The following is an 18,445-nucleotide window of genomic DNA, read 5'->3' as shown; positions in this document are numbered from 1 at the left end:
AAACTTTATTAGAAACTAGTCTCAAACATATGATGGACCGAGCAGGAAAAAACTTTAATAGACTTTTGTAGACTATTGCTAGGGGAAGTCTGCCCCCTTTTGGAGAGGATGAGGATCATTAATCTCAGAAAATATCAGAATTAAAGGGTTAGTTCACACAAAAATGAAATTGATGTCATTAATGACTCTCCCTAATGTCGCTCCACACCTGTAAGACCTCCGTTCATCTTCGGAACACAGTTTAAGATATTTTATATTTGGTCCAAGAGTGTATGGATCTGTATGCACACTATACTGTCCATGTCCAGAAAGATAATAAAAATATCATCAAAGTAGTCCATGTGACATCAGTTGGTTAATTAGAATCTCGAAGCATCGAAAATACATTTTGGTCCAACAATAACAAAAACTACGACTTTATTCAGCATTGTCTTCTCTTCCGGGTTTGTTTTCAATCCTCAAATAAAGATTCAAACGGTTATGAATCAGTGTATTGATTCATGATTCAGATCACCAATGTCACGTGATTTCAGCAGTTTGGCAGTTTGACACACGATCCGAATCATGAATCAATATGCTGATTCATAACCGTTTGAATCTTTATTTGAGGATTGAACACAAACAGGGAAGAGAAGACAATGCTGAATAAAGTCGTAGTTTTTGTTATTTTTTATATTATTACATTGTTGTCTATGCGGGGTCCAAGAGCTCTTGGATTTCATAAAAAAATATCTGTGTTTTGAAGATAAACGATGGTCTCACAGTTTTGGAAAACATAAGGGTGAGCAATTAATGACAGATTTTCATTTTTGGGTGAACTTACCCTTTAAGACTGTTACATTACTGGTTTATACACTCAGACATGGGAAAATAATTATTCATAAATTCCACACAAATTTTTTTTTATCACTTTACTGTACAAGATTTCTTTTTTTATATATAAATTGGACTCTTAATGACAGTTTAAATAAATATTGAAAATACATAAACAAAGAAAAACAACAAATAATAGTTAGTAAATAGTACCATAAAAGGGCGGGATACAGAAGTGACTGTTCAAAGAAGCAACCAATTTTGTTGGCCAAGGAAGTAATCATTCACACTGTTGACCCGAATCATTTTTCACATTCATAGTCGTTTTCACCCTTAAAGGCTTGTACTGTAGAGCCCTGGTTATATTGCCTGTGTCTATTTGCCTTTCTTGGCTTTGATCTTCCGGAGGTAGAACTCCAGCTCTTTCCCTTCCAAGATGTATCCGTCTGCTCTTCCGCACTGGCCAGGCCTGGACGCAATACAAGCTGAGGAAGCAGAACATTAAAAGGGAAACTTAGAAACACCGGGATTATTTTACTAATTAAAGATTTGCCTTTGAGACCAGTCTGACTGGTGTTGTACAACATGATAAACCGATGTCAAATGAGCACGAGGGAGCATACAATATAGAGTTTTTTATAGAGCTGATAGCTAGAATTTCGCCATCTTGTTTCTTGCTTCAAATGAGCATAACAATGAGAACATCCTGTGACATTACTAAATCAGGTCCACACATACTGTTGTGCTTATTTTTTTTGGACTACGGATTGAATGGACTGATGTGGATGTGTTCTGTTTAAAAAACAACTGTATGCCAATGATCAATTTAAGAAAATGGAGATGACTGTCTCAAAGGATTCATGATGGTAAAAGTGTGGAAAACTCACCAAGAAGCTTTCCCTGCAGGAACTGATCCTCCAGCAAACTGCTGATCTTGCTCTTCTTCCTGCGCCCATCAATCTTCTTCTGAACCTTCTTGGACCGTTTCTTGTTCAAGACCTCCTCCTCTTCTGGAGTCTTAGGGATGAAGATGCATATGCACATTTACAAAGGCAACTCATCCAGATACTCCGGCATCTCCCATTTCTTTTGATGAGAAAAGATTCTGATGACATGGAGTGGTCTGTTGGACCATGGTTCCGGTCTTTAATTTTATATTAGAGCAAAATTCGAAAATAATATTAATTATTGCTATTTATGCCCTAATAACCCACTTCTAATGTTAACCATTTTAAGTCTAAGTGACATTGTTTAAGCTCTGCCAGATTGTTTAGGCAGACACAAACTAAGTGGTGATAACCAACTTTGTTGTTGCCTTGCCTCAGCCAAAAAGCTGTGCATGAACACACCAAAAGGACTACAGGTGATCAGGTGCCAACTAGCAGGTGTTATTTCGATTGGTATGAACATATGCATAAAGTTGAACTCTATACGTATTGCATTGCCAATGGTCTCTGTTACTAATGCCAACATAAATCACCAATGCAATTACAAGCACCCTGAAAAGTTTGCATTGTAGCAAGCAAACGTGTAAATATAGGAGCTAGTGGTTTTGGAAAAGTTCTTGTCATGTTTGGGTGCAATATCCATAAACACTCTGAGGCTTGAGACGCCTGAATCTCTAATAATAGATATGCTCATCTATTTATAATGTGAGCTATGAAATGAAAGCCTACCAGCTTGGCTCCTTTCTTGCGGCCCAGAGGAACGGCGTAGTGAGCTTCATACCACTGTCTGTACGGTGCGCTGTCCACCAAAACAATGCAGTTCTTCACCAGGGTCTTGGTTCTCACAAGCTCATTGTTGGAGGCATTGTACACAACATCAATGATTCTGGTTTTGCGAGTACAACCTGAGCCAGAGAACATCCAGAGTAGGATTTACCATGTCATGTTTAGATTTGACCACAGAGAATAAATAATTCACATGGCATGATGAATGCCATGTGTAAAATGTCTAGGCAACCCAAGAGACAGACATTTAAGAACAGGTCGATTCAACAGTTTTCCCTGCTCAAGCAAACTGTTTTGTTTAACAGTAATGTGTTACATCAGAGACTTCACGCAAAATTTATGAGAAAATTTCCAGGCACCACTTCCATGATCTCAGTCTAAAGGCATCTCATGGTTTTAATACTTCTAAATGCACTGACACAAACACTCAGTGTCCTGCACTGTAACCAATATCTGTAGTTTTCACAGCATTATTACTGTAAAATGAGAAAATACTTACTGTAGAACCTGTATACAGCATGTTGCTGTAGATCTGCAAAGCATCATGGTCTTTTTTCAATGGCGAGTAAATTCTACAGTATTTTTTTTCTCTCCTGTGAATCACAATACAGCATTTTCTAGAATATTTTTTTTTTCAGCCAAGGAAAGCTACGAGATTCCCCACTTTCATCCGAATTTTTACTTCAGAAAGGTAACATAATGTATTTCCAAAGTTTACTCTTGTAAAGTCAACTGTTTGTTCAACTTTAAGAGTGCACTGAGAGAGAAAAGAGTAATGAGCGGCACACTTTCTAGTAAACTCGTCTCATTCTGTGTGTGCATTTTATAATTTTATTTCCACAAATATTTCTGCATGATTTCGATATATTTTCTAGTCTGGCAACATTTGATAACGTCATTAATTTATAGAAGGATAGTATTGTTAAATAAAAATTAAATTGTGGATGTGATCTCTTTTGGTGCTGATCCGTCACATAATGTGATCGCTTTTTTTCCTGTCACCACATGCGCGTGAGGCAGTGAGCCAAGCCTGCCGACTCTCGACGGTCTCGAGCTGAAAGCAAACGCAGCTGAGGTATGTACGTTAGGCCTAACTTAACATATTTTTCATAGTGATTAATCATGATTTTTCTGAATGGAAACCCCCAGAAACTAGATTGGTAAAATGCTATTCAAACTTGTGGGAGCATGCATGGGCTGTAGGCTACTGTATTAAGATTTGTCTTATCCGGCAACATTACATTTTTAACGTCTTTAATTTGATTAAAGACTAACGTTAGCATTGGGAAATGACATTAATTTAAAATGGTGTAATTTTTTGTATTTATTGGCGCGGTAGCCGTTTAATAATCTCTCGTTTCTTTTCTCTTGCTTGCTGTTGCCGCCTGAGGAATCAGACATTGAAGTTAAGCGGGCCGAGAAAACGCAGCCAGCTAGAGGTAACGTTATCTGTTAAGCTACGTTACTTAACATATTCTTAATAATTTCATGATTTTTATGAACTTCATTGCCTTCAAGCTGCAGAAACTATAACGTTAGATTGTTAATAGAGTGCCATTCCCGACTTTTGGGAGCATATATTGTATTAATATTTGTCTTATCTGGCGAAATTACATTTATAACGTCTTTTATTTTATTAAATAGTAGCTATGTTAGCTTTAAATAAAAATGATTTGAAATTGTAATTTTTTACAGTATTGCCACACACTTTCTCTTATGAATATTGAACTTGTGATTTCTAAAACTGTGTTTTCGTTTTATTTTGTGTTACAAGAAACTTCCACCTAAGCAAACGCTGAGACTCAGATTTCCTGCCAAACACTCCCAGACTCATCATGCTCGGTAAGATCCAAGCACTCAACATACACAATAGATGCCAATATTAAGGGTTACTTCACATATAAAGCATCTTGCACTTACATTCCAAAAATCTCTAGTTGTTACTGATCCAATAGAAAAAAAAGAGGTATTTTTTCTTGGATAGGGTAATGCATAGCCTAATGTTTTTATTTTCAGATTCTTCGTCAGAATTAACCCAGAGCACAGCGAGTGCAATTCAAAGGTCCAGATTAGCAGACAAACTGGGAAGGTGGTCATCAGGGACTTCATCGAGTATGACTGGCAGAACAACTAATTCCAGGTGAGACTTTTAATTGTTACCTTGAATACCTTTAAATGGTGATTGAAAGTCAGGGGTGGCCAGCAACTTGTCTATTAAAGGGATAGTTCACTTTAAAATTTATTCTCAAGTTGTTTCAAACCTGTATGAATTTCTTTCTTCTGCTGAACACAAAAGAGGATATTTTGAAGAATGTTGGTAACCAAACAGTTAACTGGAGCCAGTGACTTCCATAATAGTAAAAAAAAAAATACTATGGAAGTCACTGGCTCCAGTTAACTGTTTGGTTACCGACATTCTTCAAAATATCCTCTTTTGTGTTCAGCAGGAGAAAGAAATTCATACAGATTTGAAACAACTTGAGGTTGAGTATGTGATAATAGCATTTTCATTTTAAAGTGAACTATCCCTTTAGGCCTGCCAAGCATCATTTTCAAATCAGGCAGTTTTACAGCGTCAACACAAGGTGATTCAACAACACTGACATGAAAAACAGGAGGAACATTGTGTGACAACACCAGCCAGTTAGAATACTTTTCCATTCAGAACTCACAAACATAAATTTCACTGTTGTATCACTAACTGCAAACATGGTATTGTGGCAGAAATGTGGGATATTCATGTACAATTTTATAATATTCATGTAGACAGTTATTAAATATTAAAGTAATGGCAAATGACACAGGGTCCCCGCGGAGTCTTAAAAAGTCTTAAAAAGTATTAAATTTCAGAATCAAAATATAAGGCCTTAAAAAGTCTTAAATTCGCGGAAGCATTGCGTTCTAGGTCTTAAATAATGTTAAACAGGTCTTAATTTTCCTACGTCCATGTAACGCTACCTCATTGAAATGCTCTCGCCTCCCGCAGCACGCGCGCACGTGTGTGTGTGTGTGTGTTTGTTCCGTGGTGTTTGTAGTTCTTTCTTTCGCTAGACCAGCTATTGTTCGCTCTATTACAACTACAAATTAGGCAAGCATGCCACTTATATTGCAGCCAATCAGCTTTCGTGTTATTGGCACGAGCCTCTCTTTCTGATCGTATACCCCACAGACGCATAAAACAGATTTTATTCTTCAGCTGAGTCTGACGGTTCTTGCAGTTCCGCGATCGTGAACGCGAAGGCGAATCTTCCTCACCATCTTGCATAATGACCAAATAAAAGTATAATATACCCGATTGCACTAAGTAGAGTTAATAACAGTGATGTAAACTCCGAACTCCGATGTCAGACTGTAACGTTATGTGTTTGCTGCCTGTCAGCGCTCGCGCGAGTGTATTGAATGTGTTATTTTTAGGCTCATTAGCCTAACGTTACTATTGAACGATCAAATATACACATTATGCATATGTCTACATCCTGATTTGAGTTAAAAAGTTTGGGAACTGTCAGTAAGTACTGGATCTGGGCATTAGTAAGCTCTCAAAGTGAAAGCAAACTAATATTGCTGTTTTCCCCATTTGTGTTGTTTTTAAGCTCTTACACTTAAAGGAACACACCAACTTTTTTAGAAATCGGGGTTATTCTACTTTGCTACATTTAGATATGTGGGGAAATGCATTTTAAGCTAAGCTAGCGGAGACCCTGCCAAACATAAACAATGCATGCACTGAGACAAATGCATTTGCCCACATATCTAAATGGGGTTTATCCAAAAGAAGTTGAATAAGCCCTATTTCTAAAAAAACAGTGGAGTGTTCCTCTTTGTATGCATGCACCTTTGTGTTGTATTTATTTTTCCTATTGTCATTTGTTTATAAGTATATATTTTATTACTGACCGATTACTTGATTACGTAATTACTTAATAACGTTTTACTTATATTAAGCAATTGCTTATTGCTGTGGTTTACTTTTAAGATGTTGGTCATATTTCCCACCCCAATCGATCGTGTTATTAAAGATAGATAGTGCACTACTGGAACAGCCTTTTTTGTTTTTGTAATATGCCTACCAAACAAGATTCATGCATTTTGTTAGTTTTATTGCCATGTGTGATCATTGTGCATCTAACATAATAATATGGTTAATGTTGCATCCTAATTATGAAAAAATAAAAATGTATGAAAGTGACCACCACAAAAAAGCAAAAAATAAATTATATATATATATGCTAATCCTGGTGGGATTGAGCTATGAATAATACGTTCACTAATACTTTGTTCAATTTAAAATAAATTAAATAATATAAGTTTAAGTAATTGAGTGATTCTGGATTTCTTATGCATGTTTTTTTATTGCGCAAGATAGGTCTTAAATTTTATTCATAATGGTCTTAAAAAGGTCTTAAAAAGTCTTAAATTTGACTTGGTAAAACCTGCAGATACCCTGATGACAGAAACCAATTCTGTCTAATAAGAGTCGAGTTGCAACTCCATAATATTTACATTTTATCTTTTAAAAATAGGTTGTTATTTTTACAGATGTTACAGAAAATAGTGTGTTCAGATGTGTTAACGAAAATACATTTACATTTTACATCTTTTGTAAAGCTATAAAAAAATATCAGCCCCGGGGGATGCTACTCCACAAACCACCAACAAAGCATATAAAAAATACTAATATTTATTTAAATCTTTATGTGTATGTCATCAACCCATCTGTCTTACTTTTAAACTTTTACATTAATAATGAATTTCTTCTTCTACAGGGCAGAAGACTCAGGCCCAGGAAGTCCAGGTCAAGTTTTAAAAGAATAATAGTTATGGGAAAAAAACATTATTGGAGAAAAACAATATTCAGGTTTGAAATCCTTCTGTTTTTAAAGGGATAGTTCACCCAAAAATTTCAATTGTGTCATCATTTACTCACCCTCAACCTGTATGAATTTCTTTCTTTTGCTGAACACAAAGAAAGATATTTTGAAGAATGTCGGTAACCAGACAGTTGATGGGTCCCATTGACTTCCTTAGTATTTTTTTTCTACTAAGGAAGTCAATGGGAAGTCAATCCCTTTAAATCATTTAATTTTTATAGATTTGTAATTTTACCCAAACATTTGAATACATATTGCTTGTTTTGTTTGCTCAAAAAAGTGCTGAAATGAAATAAATTGTTCACAGAGAAATGTTAACTTATTGAAAAAAATGTATATGTTCAGAAAATATATAGATTTGAAATCCTGCTGTTTTTAAATCATTAAATTTTTATACATTTGTAATTTTATCCAAACATTTTAATATATATTGATTTTGTTTGTTCAGAAAAGTGTTTTTTTGTATGTTCAGAAAAGTGATGAAATAAAAAATGTACAGATAAATTGTAACATTGAACAAATTATGCTATACTATTTTTTTTTATGAATTTTTGAAATTAAAAGTGATAAAATAAATGGCATTTGTGACAGTGTCTTTATTTTACAGTACACAAAATTAATGCAGTAATCCTGATTACAGTATAATTATAAAATACAGTACTGTGATTATTACTGTACATTTTTTTACAGTAATTAAAAAGTTACTGCGATTATATTTACAGTAAGAATACTGTGAAATGAAATACAGCAACTTACAAGCTAATTGCTGCCAGCAAGTTGCTGTATTTTTCACAGTTATCTTTTTACAGTGTGACAACGAATACAAATATTAGTTAGCAAGACATTTGGAGGCTATACTCCGATTTGGTCAGTTTAAAAAACTCTGCTCTTAAATGGACGTCTCCATGTTTAAAAGGTCAATAATTAAGTATTTAAATAGAGATAGTCAATTTGTAGTCCGAAAACCTACAATCTGAATCCTATTGGTATAAAAAATAAAAAGTGCTTACAAGGCTGTTTCTGATATTCACAATTTAATTTGCAATATCGCAATGCCTTGCATTGAGAGAGAGAGAGAGAGAGAGAGAGAGAGAGAGAGAGAGAGAGAGAGAGAGAGAGAGAGAGAGAGAGAGAGAGAGAGAGAGAGAGAGAGAGAGAGAGAGAGAGAGAGAGAGAGAGAGAGAGAGAGAGAGAGAGAGAGAGAGAGAGAGTTGGGATAAACAGAAATGAACACTGACTCACATTCAGAGCCCCAGGAGAAGTTCCCACTGTCCAGTCTCAGCGGCGCGGTATTTCTTATTGCCTCCCCGCACGCGCACTGTGTGAATACGGCGGGGACCGATCTAAAAAAAAGTTTCCACATAATTTATTTTTTATTTTGTTGAAGCAACAAATTGTATATGACCAAGTAATGACTGTGTCTGCAAGCCACAAACAATACCATATGAAATTACGCACATATCATATCCTGATTTACTTATTTTTTGATGAACAAAATAATCGCACCTTTGTGTTTGCAGGAGGGCGACCCAGTTCATACTTTCTTTTCTTATGATAGGGCTTCCTTTTCCCTCCGGTTTTACGGCGCTTGTGCCAGTGATCCCTGGATATACCTAACAGATAAGAAACACACAAACAAATTCATTTACATTACACAGGAAATAAATGTCAGTACTTCTAATGCCTAAAATTCAACGTGTTTGCTGTAATTGCTGAAAATAACAAACTGCGCACGCAAAACACCTGTCGCGCGAATATTGCGCAGCTTGATTTAACCATTTTTGTGAGTTCAATAACTTACAATTGTGATTTTTGACGACTGTGTTTGTAGTGCAAAGCAATAATGTATGAGCTACAGGCTTAATACAGCTTATTTAGTCTATTATTAGTAATGAGAAGCAAGTTCCGCCATAATGCCTGTTTATTCACTTTCACAAACACGTTATTTCGTATGCCAATATTATGATTGCGATTAAATGTATAGAACATAATGGTGCTGAAGAAGGACCTGAGTAGCTGATATTCTCCTTATAAATACTTACCCATTCCTTGGAGCTTTTGACACTTTCTGCGCGTAACTTACATCAAGATTGCCAGGTCTGCGCGGAGCTACTAACCACTGTAGCCAAATAAATAGTTTAAGTAGCTAATCTGACGTACAGGTTTTGGTTTTCTGAATAAAAATTAACTTATACTGCAACTGAATACAAAATCCCACAAACCATAACAGCTACGCAGTTTTATAATTGCTAAAAGCTAAAATATGTCTAATTAAGCATTTCAGTTAAATATAATATGTTTAACATATGCATGAAGAGTTTAAAAGACACTGCGGACTTGGCATCCCTGTATCGCGAGAATTCACGCGAGAACATCTAAAGGCAGCAGTCAAGTTACGTGCATACTGTAGTGCCATCTAGTGCACTTCACTATTGTTGATATAGAGACGCACAATTATACAAAGATGGTACAAAGCAGTTTTTTTATTATTATCTGAGATTACACTTTATTTACATTAAGTTCTGTTTTGGTTGATGACAATGCAGGAGATTTAACCACTCCAAAATGCAAATAAGAAAAAAGAAAAGAAACAACAACAAAAAAGAACGAGACATGTTACATCTCTCCCAGACAATACCGGTATATTTACAACCCAAATTAGATATGAGGTCAATGGTTTTAACAAATCCTTTTCGTCCTGATGGACTAAATATAGCTGAGACATGGTTTCAACGTGAACAGTGGTGGAAAAGTAGTCTCCTCAGCATGTGGAGGGACCTACTGTTAAGACTTCTTGCTCTTCCTGGTTATGTAGCTCTGGTAGTAAAAGTTGCTGAAAAGTATAATGAGGCTGACGCAGTATGCAAACACAACTGCATTCATGGAATCAGGGAAGTCACACTCAGTGAAGAGGTTGTATCCAGTGTGAAGAGTCAGAAAGACAAACTGGGTCTGTAATGAGAGGTTGTTGATGTGTTATGAATGTTTATTCTTATGGACGAAGTATTAACTGGCCAAAGGAAGATGTTTGGAGTGTTTGTAACCAAGCAGATCTCGGCTGCCGAGATCTGCTTAGTTACAAACACTCCAAATATCTTCCTTTGTGTTCAGCAGAACAAAGAAATATATACAGGTTTGGAACAACTTCAGGGTGAGTAAATGATGACAGAATTTTCATTTTTGGGTGAACTATCCCTTTAACAAGAGCTCTGATGGTCTAAAAATCACTTTTCAAATAACCAGTTAAGCAATGCGTATGCATTTATGTGTATTTACCAGCTGCAGTGAGGTGAGGTAGCGCTTCCACCACAGATATTTCTGCATATGAGGCCCCAGGGCGGCCAAGCCATAGTACGAATACATCACAATATGAACAAAAGTGTTCAGCAGCCCGATAAAAAATGCTGATTGATTAAGCAAAAAGACACACCAAATTAATAAAATACAACATATGTAAAACTAATTACATGCATAACATAATTGTTACATTTAATGGGTCTAAAATATAAAAATCAAAGAGGCTAGGAAACTGCATATTAACTGTAATATAGATTTAAAAAAATTATAGCTTAGTAACAGACTGAAACGATAAACTAAACAGTTTAGTTCAATGGGGATGGGGTTGCATGTGTTGCCAAAAAAAAAAGTTCAGGCACATTAATTTCTTGACTTACATTGACCTCCTGCCACAAATTTAACTCCTGCCCACCAGTTAAAGATCATAGTTCCATGATGATACACATGTAGAAATGTGAGTTGGCTATTCTTTTTTCTTAGGATGAAAAAGACCTAAATGTAGAAATTGAGAGATAACATCTTTTTTTTAATGGCATGTCTACATTAGGTCTAAAAATCTGCAATAATCCCATTTGTTAAATTAGTAAAACTTACTGTATCACTAAGCTCAATGACTTTAGAGAAGAAGAACCACCAGCATACACTGGCCATCTAAAAGGTACAGTAAAAAAATAAATAAAACTATAATATTATCAACAAATATTAGTCAGGCAACATGTTAAAGAGCTAAACAAATGTAATCACCCTCATTCCTAGTGGACTGTGGCTGTAGTCCACAGGTTGACACAGATAACTGTAGTTTGCCAGCCAAGATGTGACCAAGAACTGTGGAAAGAAAAAATACACAAGTGATAATGGCAGATCATGAGCAGATGGATTTGTTTAAGATTTGATGACTAAATTATTTTAACGGAAGTCTATTGGATTTAACTAATGTATGAAATATATAATATACCTCATGGAACATGTAAACAGACAAACCGACCATGGCAAAGTTGTACACAATAAGCACTGCTTTTAGGTTCACTGGTTCTTTGTGTTTCATAAGTTTGGGTCCGATCCAAATAACCCCAAGATAGCACAAAAATATGCAGATGATTGGTACAGGAGAGTAGACTAGAAGCCATGGGTCTGTCCGCTGATCTGAAATAAAATGACAGCAAACACAAGAAGCTTTGCTTATCAGTGCATCTACAAATTATTTTATGATGTCGTTTTTATGTATTGTTATTATACAAATACTACTGCATTTAGATAGCGCAGTAAAATAAATACTAATAAATCATAAATAACAAAAATTATAATAAAATCACTCTTATAAAATATGAAATAAACCATACCCCCATTTTCTAGAATCCAGCGGTGCATGGATTCCACTCTCTTCCACGTTGTTTCCATAGAGGACACTAATATAGAATTGCTCTATTAATAAAGGACACTAATATAGGATTGCTCTATTAATAATATAGGACACTAGGATTGTGATGGACAGTTGGCGTGAGAAGTTTGTGTCGATATGCTGTGTATTATGGACAAATATTTTGCTCTCGTCTATCCAAAGGAGACATTTAATTAACAGCGCCTGACTGCTATTGCCCTCTTCATTTCTGTGTAGTTATTTTGTCATTCATAGCTTGTCCAATAATGACACGTGTAATATGTCATGCGTTGTTTTTCATCTGCGGTTGTATTGTCTAATTTTAAGACCTACCAAGGACCAGAGGATTTTTTTATCATGTCCCGATACATAAAACCTTAGAATATATAACACTTCACATGGTTTTGGCATAATAGCTCAAACTAACGTAATATATGTTGTTCGTTATTAATAGAATCGGAAATAAATGGTAACTTGTTGAGGATACCTTTAACAAGTGATTAGCCGACCTTTAACTGATCCAAATCGTTCTTGCAAACCACTGCAATTTTATTTTGAGGAAAAAATGCGTTTTTATTATCTGCAATGAACGTTTTTGCAGTATACGTATTACTTCATATTTTGATACGTTTGCAATCAACCTATGTATCGGTGAAGTTATGGACTTACCTGGTCGAGGATAAGTACAAATGTATCACACTTTTAAGATTTTTGGTCAAACTCACGGTCAGATAGGAACTTTGAACTTCCACACAATTATGTGAGAAACATGGTAAATAATGCGTTATCAGTTGTTATGCAGTAAAGCACAGAACTGTTGAAAGAAAAACTTTGGACTGCGCCCATTTTTAACAGCTCACATTTCAGTTAAAAGCCCCACCATTGCCGAGTGAAACATTCATATTAATCTGAATTTTAAACAAATAGACAAATGGATAAAACGTTAAACGTACTGAAGCTGAGCTGTATAGTTTTTTTTCTACATATGCGTTATATTATAAATAATCGCACGCTCATTTAGAAATATGTTTTAACTCTTATTTTGACAAGCCAGTGTTAGACAGGGAAGGGCATTCAGGGCTCAGAAATGAAATGAACGTGACCATGTTATTTATTTTTTGTATTTACCTGTCTGGATAAATACTGTTAAATAAAAAAATATTAAACAAGGTAGTAAGAAATATAGTACAAAATAGATCATGAAATAAGAATAGATTAATTTAAAAATATATGGATACCAATTAAAAAAAGAGAGACTTAAAAAAAACAGGGTTATTATTATACATTTATTATTTACTTAAAACCTTTCCTCCCAATGAAAGATCTATTATAAAATACAACAGAGCTGCAGGTAATATGTGTTATTATTTATATGACAACCAGATTATAAAATAAGAAATCCTAGAAATTGATATACAGTCAGAGTAGCTTCCGTCAACAGGTTTGGCTTTAGGCTGTTGCCTTTGAGGTAGAAAAAAATGTAGTGAGGCAGAGTTGTTTGGGTCCTCCATTAGTCGCAGCACCCTTAGGCTTTTTTATTTTGTTTGACCCTTTCTCGGTGCTGGGTTTTCTCTTCTTTTCCTTAAAGAGTGTGAAATGTCAGGACAGAACAACAGTGCAAAACACAAAGCACATGCCAACTCAGGAAAACATACCTTGATGTCCACCTTGCTTGAAGATTCATAGAGCTTCATAATCTGTGTAATTAAATACACAAGACTTGCATAGTTATGAATGACTGTAATAACATAAATACAGGTATGAAATAAATACAGGTATTTTATTTAAAATAGAAGAAGCTATACAAGTTTTAGTTTACTATAAAACACTGGTTATTTTGGCTTTGCTGTGACAACCATGACAAAAAACACAAACCTTTTTAACCCCAGTGGATACAGCCGCCTCTTGCAGAGCTGATTTACTGAGCCAGCAGGTCTTCTGCTCTTGCTCTCTATCTGACCAGTCAGACACACGCACGGAAAAGACAATGTAGGTTTGATGGATGTGGGAGAAAATGTGAACCACCTGACAGAGAACACGGAAGATGTGGATGGATATCAAGCGCGTGCATTGTAACAAGAAGTGCACAACATGACCAAAGATGTAAATCATGTTTGTTAATTAAATTTTGATCAGTTTGAACCATTCTGAACCCAAGAACATACGATTTGGAAAAACACTCACCTCTCCCACAGACTGCACTGAGTGAGCGTCCAGGGATGTTTCCAGCAGTTTTTGCATCATGTCACATATCAAGCCTTTATATTTACTCTCAGAGACATCAGCTTCCAAGAGCATGCTGGGTAGCTCCCACATCCCTGCCAAGAGTCCTGCAAAAGGCCAACACATGCCGATAAATCCAAAATGGTGCCGTTTTAGTACATTTTCTGGAAGAAGTTTCTAATTCAACCAATCTATACTGCTGTTTCACCTTTGCTTGGTCTTTGAGTGAGCAGATATTCCATCTCTTCCCCATCCCGCTTACGTTCCACTATACAAGTTAGGGTTTGCTCCACACGTGGAGCCTTTTTAACAGGCTTCCTTGGATAATTCTGCACCCCCAGCTGAGGATCCCAGTCCTCTGACAGGCACAAGTTACAACTGCCACCAGCCACTGTCAGAGAACATGAACAGACATTAGACAAGGCTTTTAATTTGATGAGCTGATGTATGAATGGAGAGGGAATTTTCTTCAACAGAAGACTTACAACAATTCTCTATGTCAGGAACAGAGTTTTTGAGATTTGAGGCAAGTTTACTTAGAAGTCTTTTGGAGTCAATCTCTTGTTTAATGCTCATCTACAATATAAAAGACAATATAAAAATGTGATATATAATGGGTCTTTTAAAAGATTTGCAAGGAAGTACACTTACCAGCCAACTTTATTAGGTACACCTGTTAATATCTAATCAGCCAATCACATGGCAGCAACTCAATGCATGTAGGGCATTTGGGCTGCATCTGAAATTGCATACTTCCCTACTATATAGTAGGTGAAAACAGTATTTGACAATATGAAGTACTCATAAAAGAGTAGGCAAAAAGTACCCGGATGACCTACTTTTTCCAACAAGATGCTTAAGTGTGCATAAGATTGACACTTTATTATCCCATGAGGCCACAGATGAGGATTTGTGAATGGCAGTGAAGTGACGCAACTGACACAAGTAGGTCACATGATAATGACAACATGGCGAATGTAGTGCGTCCAGATTACATTCACACTACAGAGAACATACTTTTTTATCTGTTGTGAAGTATTTACCTATTCAAAATAAGTATTGACGGCTCGCATAAACTCCCAGGAAGCCGCATACAGTAACGGCCGGGCTCAGTATTTTAACTGAATATTTCTTTCTTACAAAACCTTATAGTATGCCTTCTGAACACGCATTCCATATATCATTGAGTGATACTTTTGTATCCTTTTTGTAAAGTTGTAGCTTGGTCACCATTCACTGCCATTATATAGAGGAGTGTGTGCAGGATGTTTTTTTATTTATAAATTTCTGCTTTTGAGGTCCGAAAAAGATAGAAGGACATATAGGGCATCGGAACAACAGCAACATGAGGAAAAGTTGACTTTATTTTCATTTAAGGGTGAACTATCCCTTTAATGCAGTTGTAATTTGTCAGTGTAAATTATTTTATTGTATTGGTAACAGCCAATGTCTTATTATTCTAATTTAATTTAATGATCCACTTTAAGAATTTAAAATGAAAGATAAATCATACATTTAGGCTAATAAGATTAGCGGGGGGAAATGCCCTTTATAAAAGGTTAAAAAAGCAGCCAAAAATTATATTTTTTACAGAGAACAACTTTTTTTACTTGCACATGACAAGGCTTAATGTGGCTTAGTTGTGGTGCTACTACATTTTTGCTGGTGCACCTAATTTTTGAAGGTAACTTGGAGCCCTGTAAGGTGTAAAGTGGCTGGTGAGTATATATATTTGTGACAGCTGTTCAGCAGTACCTTTCTAAAGGCATGACAGTGGGTCTGAATGGGACACTGGCTGCAGAGAGGGGATTTCGGGGTGCAGACTCTGGCCCCTAACTCCATCATAGCCTGATTAAAATCTCCAGGTCTCTCTCGATCAACAAGTGTATCAGCAATTTTCCTGAAATAGGCCAACATTCATCACAATTAAATCCAGCATTTTACAACTTAGAGCTAGATTTCCTTAATAGTAAATCAACTTGATGGATCTTTCAGTACCATAAAGCATCCGTCACAGTGGGACTGCTACTGTCTGCTCCTATGGCTCGAACGCGACACAGAACTCGAATGACATTTCCATCAACTGCACCCGTAACCTAGAGAACAACAAACCCCATTGCAACAAAGTAAGGAACAATCCTCATTTACAGCAAAATAGCTAGAGTGTTTAATGTCCCGACAATAAAGTGCTGCCCCAGTTGATTTCAGTCGTGCCAATCAGATGCGACAATGAAAAAAAGTTACCTGTTCAAGTGCTATAGACCCAATCGCCCCGGCGGTGTAACGTCCGACCCCAGGCAGCTGTTTCAGTAATCCCGCTGTGGTCTTTGGCATCTGTCCATTCAGTTCTGATACCACCTATTTTAAGTAAATCGTGCATAAAATGTAGCCTAAATGTAATATGTGCACATTACATAAAAAGGTAAACTTCTAAATCTTATATAGATTCTGCATTACTATTACCTACTTTCTGAGCACCTTCATGCAACCTACGTCCTCGAGAGTAGTATCCAAGACCCGCCCACATTTGGTTCACTTCCTGCAGTGAGACAACAATGCACCACTGTCAGATGCTCATTATGTTTACGTCTGTGTATGTCTATGGATTTAACCATCACCTCTAGTGTAGCTGCAGCAAGTTTCTCCACAGTCGGCCATCTCTAAAAATAAAGACGTAGAAACAGCATAAACCTGTGGCAGCTGTGAGAGGAGGAAATCACACCAAAAGGAGCTTGTCTACCTTCATCCATCTGTTATAGTAGTCTATCACTGTGGCAACTTGAGTCTGTTGTAACATGATCTCTGAGACCCACACTGAAAACAGCATGAAAAAAAAAGATTAATAAAATGAGTAATAAAAAAGATTTAGGTTATGATCATCATGAAACCTTTTGTTTCATACCTGCATATGTCCTGATATTAACATCTGGTTCTGTCAAAGCCTGTATGAATTACAGCATAAGAACAATTAGGAAAAAAATCCTAATCAAATTTCAAAGTTTGAAGCACCTTTTTATAGTCTAACCTTTTCATAAACCAGTCAAGAAAAGGTTTAATAGGTTAGTATGTTAATATTTTGTAAAAGTGTTTGTAACGGCATTTCCTTAATTTTGAAGCATTCAATAGTTAAGTCACTAACACAACTAATGCTCAAGCAGCAACATTTTGTGGAAAATGTTTAATTTAATAATTCAGCTAAACTGTAACTGAATAATTGATGTGGTTTTAAAGATAATTCAGATATGTATGATACATATTTTTAGGACTAGATTAATATATTTCCCCCTGCAGTGTTAAATGTGCTATATATATATATATATATATATATATATATATATATATATATATATATATATATATATATATATATATATAAACTGTGCAGTGTGTTAGATTAAGTTAATAAATCATTAACAATATTAGATGCCTTTACCAATGTTCTCCAGGGAAGCTCTCTCTTATTTTGTTCATACCACTCCAGAAGGTGAGCACGGAAGAGAGAGATTTCAGTTGGATCATGGAAAAAGTGGTATGATGAAGGTTCAATTTCAGATGGTTCCTCTAATGGGAATAAGAAATCAAGACAAACTCAAACACTATAACATTTTAAAGCCTAACATGGAGGTGCCTTGGGGTATAATGTCTTTCAATAGCACACAGTTCCACTCACCTTCTTTAATGACATGCTTTGATTTCTTCTTCTTGCTGGATTTGACCACCTCAGTGTTTTCTAGAGCCGCTTTCTTCCCCTTCTGCACAGCTGATCTTAACCTGCTCATAGCGCTTTCACTCCAGATAAAATAAAAACCTTAACCTCAAAAACCTCACAGTAAAACTTCAAATTAAGCTCAAACTGAAAGTACACCAGTGTGCAAAAACGAGTCACCGATTAAAACCGACATGCATAGTACTGCTAAAAGAAAACAATAACAAAGACCTTAGATGTACACAGGGTCGCAATCTTTCACATGCAGCAGTTCCCGCCTTCTGTTTCACTTCCTGAAGGGCGGGGCGTGTTTGAACCAATGGCTGACTCTGGAACGCCTCGTCACTGCATAATTAAATATGTTGGCGTGGTCAACAACAGTCAAGTGTGCTGCCCTGCCGACTGTCACTGAATAATGAATCTT

The 18,445-nt window shown here is 36.0% G+C and overlaps 3 protein-coding genes and 1 long non-coding RNA gene across 7 annotated transcripts; 1 reads left to right on the top strand and 3 right to left on the bottom strand.

The window, feature by feature from the left end:
* Positions 1 to 622: 622 nt before the first annotated feature.
* Positions 623 to 9,603, bottom strand: rps8b (ribosomal protein S8b). The gene is given in 7 exon segments (XM_067414050.1): positions 623 to 1,298; positions 1,701 to 1,830; positions 2,490 to 2,665; positions 8,660 to 8,699; positions 8,701 to 8,760; positions 8,924 to 9,030; positions 9,460 to 9,603. Coding segments are annotated over 7 exon segments (627 nt in total). The 5' UTR covers positions 9,464 to 9,603; the 3' UTR covers positions 623 to 1,188.
* On the top strand, positions 3,037 to 7,646 carry LOC137038972 (uncharacterized). 2 transcript variants are annotated; one of them, XR_010897576.1, is made up of 5 exons: positions 3,037 to 3,621; positions 3,944 to 3,985; positions 4,321 to 4,388; positions 4,563 to 4,686; positions 7,313 to 7,646. It is a non-coding gene; the product is annotated as an uncharacterized lncRNA (long non-coding RNA). The 2 variants fall into 2 exon arrangements; XR_010897575.1 differs by having other exon boundaries at positions 3,037 to 3,985.
* A 279-nt stretch (positions 9,604 to 9,882) lies between the features above and the next one.
* elovl8b (ELOVL fatty acid elongase 8b) lies at positions 9,883 to 12,939 on the bottom strand. 3 transcript variants are annotated; one of them, XM_067414047.1, is made up of 8 exons: positions 12,762 to 12,939; positions 12,055 to 12,120; positions 11,670 to 11,857; positions 11,459 to 11,539; positions 11,309 to 11,365; positions 11,092 to 11,206; positions 10,694 to 10,821; positions 9,883 to 10,369 (listed from the first exon to the last, which is right to left on the bottom strand). In XM_067414047.1, the coding sequence occupies exons 2-8, from the start codon at positions 12,110 to 12,112 to the stop codon at positions 10,202 to 10,204; spliced, it is 795 nt and encodes a 264-aa protein (XP_067270148.1). In that variant the 5' UTR covers positions 12,113 to 12,120; positions 12,762 to 12,939; the 3' UTR covers positions 9,883 to 10,201. The 3 variants fall into 3 exon arrangements, with proteins under 3 accessions (XP_067270148.1, XP_067270150.1, XP_067270149.1); XM_067414049.1 differs by having other exon boundaries at positions 12,818 to 12,930; XM_067414048.1 differs by lacking the exon at positions 12,762 to 12,939 and having other exon boundaries at positions 12,055 to 12,755.
* A 396-nt stretch (positions 12,940 to 13,335) lies between these two features.
* On the bottom strand, positions 13,336 to 18,361 carry mutyh (mutY DNA glycosylase). The gene is made up of 16 exons (XM_067414040.1): positions 18,253 to 18,361; positions 17,986 to 18,104; positions 17,749 to 17,876; positions 17,218 to 17,257; positions 17,056 to 17,129; positions 16,934 to 16,975; positions 16,783 to 16,854; positions 16,560 to 16,673; positions 16,314 to 16,411; positions 16,071 to 16,215; positions 14,801 to 14,891; positions 14,524 to 14,706; positions 14,277 to 14,422; positions 13,968 to 14,117; positions 13,748 to 13,789; positions 13,336 to 13,673 (listed from the first exon to the last, which is right to left on the bottom strand). Exons 2-16 carry the CDS (start codon positions 18,092 to 18,094, stop codon positions 13,542 to 13,544), a joined length of 1,566 nt encoding a protein of 521 aa, XP_067270141.1. The 5' UTR covers positions 18,095 to 18,104; positions 18,253 to 18,361; the 3' UTR covers positions 13,336 to 13,541.
* Positions 18,362 to 18,445: the final 84 nt, after the last annotated feature.

The sequence above is a fragment of the Pseudorasbora parva genome, chromosome 13, assembly GCF_024679245.1.
Source record: "Pseudorasbora parva isolate DD20220531a chromosome 13, ASM2467924v1, whole genome shotgun sequence".
NCBI lineage: Eukaryota > Metazoa > Chordata > Actinopteri > Cypriniformes > Gobionidae > Pseudorasbora > Pseudorasbora parva.
Note: the sequence above shows the minus strand (reverse complement) of the source record. Positions and strands in the feature narration are given on the sequence as shown.